The 2594-nt window shown below is 43.2% G+C and overlaps 1 protein-coding gene across 4 annotated transcripts in view; it reads right to left on the reverse strand.

Annotated features, from left to right (window-relative positions):
- Window positions 1-16: 16 nt before the first annotated feature.
- The window catches only part of LOC102211919 (neural cell adhesion molecule L1-like), an 8953-nt gene continuing 6375 nt past the window's right edge, over window positions 17-2594 (reverse strand). For 2 of the 4 annotated variants that reach the window (XM_013914685.1, XM_013914687.1), the window contains 5 exons: window positions 2153-2312; window positions 1342-1469; window positions 1132-1239; window positions 736-776; window positions 17-440 (listed from right to left, as the gene is read on the reverse strand). In XM_013914685.1, coding sequence (XP_013770139.1) covers window positions 321-440; window positions 736-776; window positions 1132-1239; window positions 1342-1469; window positions 2153-2312 — 557 coding nt within the window. In that variant the 3' untranslated portion in view covers window positions 17-320. Of the gene's footprint in view, window positions 777-1131; window positions 1240-1341; window positions 1470-2152; window positions 2313-2594 lie in introns of all 4 variants that reach the window. The other 2 variants (XM_013914686.1, XM_005748195.2) reach the window with 2 other exon arrangements.

Raw genomic sequence — 2594 nt, forward strand, 5'->3', positions numbered from 1 at the left:
AAAAAAATGCAGTTCACTAATGTTTGCTTGAGGCTCCAGTGAGTCAACCATAGACTTGATGTCCAACTTTACACCGGAAATAAACACGTTTTACAAGGGTGACAGACAGAGACCAAGACGTTTTTGTCTTTCTATCTGCAATTTCCTCCTTTATAACAAACATTCAGGGAGTTGTTTATTTTTAAAACTTAACCTATTAAGTTGTATTAAGGCTTAAAATGTGCACATTTATGGGTGTAGTTGCTGTGAATTTCCAGGGTCTGTAAAAAGACTGAAGTCTTCAAGTAGAAAAACAAACCCAGGCGTGAATCCAGAGAGTCTCATGTGTGGTGTGTGAGTGTAGAGTAGGTCTGGTCCTGGTCCCTGCCGGCTGCATCGAGGCTCTGGTAGGTCGAGTCTTCACGTGTAGAACCTGGAGTACAGTTCTCGTAGTGGACGTCCTGAAACAGAGACAAACTGTCTTCTTCACATAAAAAGAAGAGACTCTGACTTGGTTAAATCATTTGTGCTGGTAAATATTTCCACGTTGAACCTCTCAGACAACAGTGTCTCTGTTTGTTGTTGGAGTCTCCGTCTGGGCGGCCATTTTTGTCACCTACCTGTTTGAATTCTCCTTCTTGGACTGTAATTTCTGGAACAGTCTACAAACTGAACCATCACACTGTGACTGCTTTATTTCTTTGTTACAGTAGCAGTCTGTCAACAGTGAGAGGAACCAAAGAGAAAGAAAGTCACCTCCATGTTTGTGCCCTCTGAGTTTCCTCTGGTCCTCAAACCTGTGGAACAAACAAAGGATGTTCCTCTGTTAGAGGGAGCAATCATTCAAAGTGCACGTGAGGCTGGAGGACAACAGTAAAGCAGGGGTAACAGTTATGCTGTGAAACCTTTAAACGTCATCCAGTTGAATAAATAGCGACTGTTGACTCGTTGTGTAAAAAGCATTGAAAACTGTTCCAGTGTTTCTTTTTTGTATACTGTGGGATGTGGATGCTACCTCCTGCTGAAATCTGCTGAATTAATAAACTGTATTTCATTGCAGCTCTTTTTTTAATTGAACATATGTAACTAATGTGAACATTTGAAAATAATTTTTGTGTCTGTGACACATTGTGAACATGCTGGAAACATAACCTCTGTATTTGCTGTGCTTGCACCATGTGAGGATGAAGACTATCAGAACCAACAGCCCGATGGTGCAGGTGGTTATCAGCCAGTTTTTTGTGGAGAATCTGTCAGGGTCTAAAGTGAGACAATAGAAGGTGAGTCATTAAAAACAATATTAGACTCTGGCTGGTGCTGAGGGTCCACCCCTTTACAAAATATGCAGAAACACACACACACCGATGACGGTGATGGAGGCCTGGGCGGTAATCTTGTCCACATCCGTGATGACCTCACAGGAGTATTCAGCGGTGTCGTGTAATTGGACGTCCGTTACTCTGAGCGTACCGTTGTCAAAGATCATGTACCTACACACAGACGGAGAAGCACACGTGAACAACCCAAATCCAGAAATGTTGATGTTGACTTTGATGGCAACAACACGGAGATGTTAGAACAGACGAAAGAGCGAAAGTGGGAGGAACATGTTGCATCTCATTGGGTTAACTGCCAGCAGGTCGGTAACATGGCTCGGTACAAATAAGAGCTTCTTTGAGAGGCAGAGTTTCTCAGGGATTGTGATTATAAAAACGAAGCATCAGCAGAGCTGTGCCGTTTCACAACAGTGACTGTTGGTGACACCTGAAAGTGCCCGGAAACAAAAAATCTGCAATTTCTCTAAGAGTGACTACTGAGGCTAAAAGTAATTGCACAAACTAACAGATTTTGAAGGATTTAGCTGAATACTTGGATGAAAATAATCTGACGTTTGAACCACACTAAATGCTGCTTCCTCTCTGGAGATGCTCTCCTTCACTTTCCTGCAGCTGCCTTCAGCTGCTGCTTGTTTGTGGCTCGCTCTGTCTTCAGTTTTTTTCTGTTGAACAGAAATCAGGTAAGTGGCTCAGCCGCTTGAAACTTTGTGTCACTTTCGGATGTGAAGCTCTGTGCAGTCAGTTTTGACAGAATCTGAGCCGAGTATTTACACAGCAACATGTTCAGAATGTTCTGAGAATGGACAGAAACATAGCGAGTGTGTGCTTTTGTTTACTTTTTATCGACACTAGACTCTGATAGTTTCCGGTCGCCTTGCCTCCAGACCACCTGGTAACTGCTCAGCCGAGGATCTACAGCGAAACAACAGTCCAGGAGGACGCTGGTACCTCGGAGGGCGCGAACGTCCTGGGGACCCGTCAGGATCACCGTTCGATCTGAAAGTAACAGAGAAGTTACGACAGAGTGATTTTAGCATCTGCTAACAAAGTTTTTCTGTAAAGGCTGCAGTACTGAGTTGTAATTCAAACTGAAGGTTTATTTTTTGTGGACAACTTAAAAAACAAAAAACACAAGCACTGATTTTTTTATTAATCCAGGAGAAGGTTGAGGCCAAACAAGTCAGCGCTTGATAAGAATATTTATGGGGGCCAGTTTAGCTCACTGGTTGAGCAGGTGTCCATACGCCTTATTTCTGAAGGCTGTGAGTCTGATGTGTG

Source organism: Pundamilia nyererei, unplaced genomic scaffold (assembly GCF_000239375.1).
Source record: "Pundamilia nyererei isolate P.nyererei 1_Seehausen unplaced genomic scaffold, PunNye1.0 scaffold00216, whole genome shotgun sequence".
NCBI classification, from domain to species: domain Eukaryota; kingdom Metazoa; phylum Chordata; class Actinopteri; order Cichliformes; family Cichlidae; genus Pundamilia; species Pundamilia nyererei.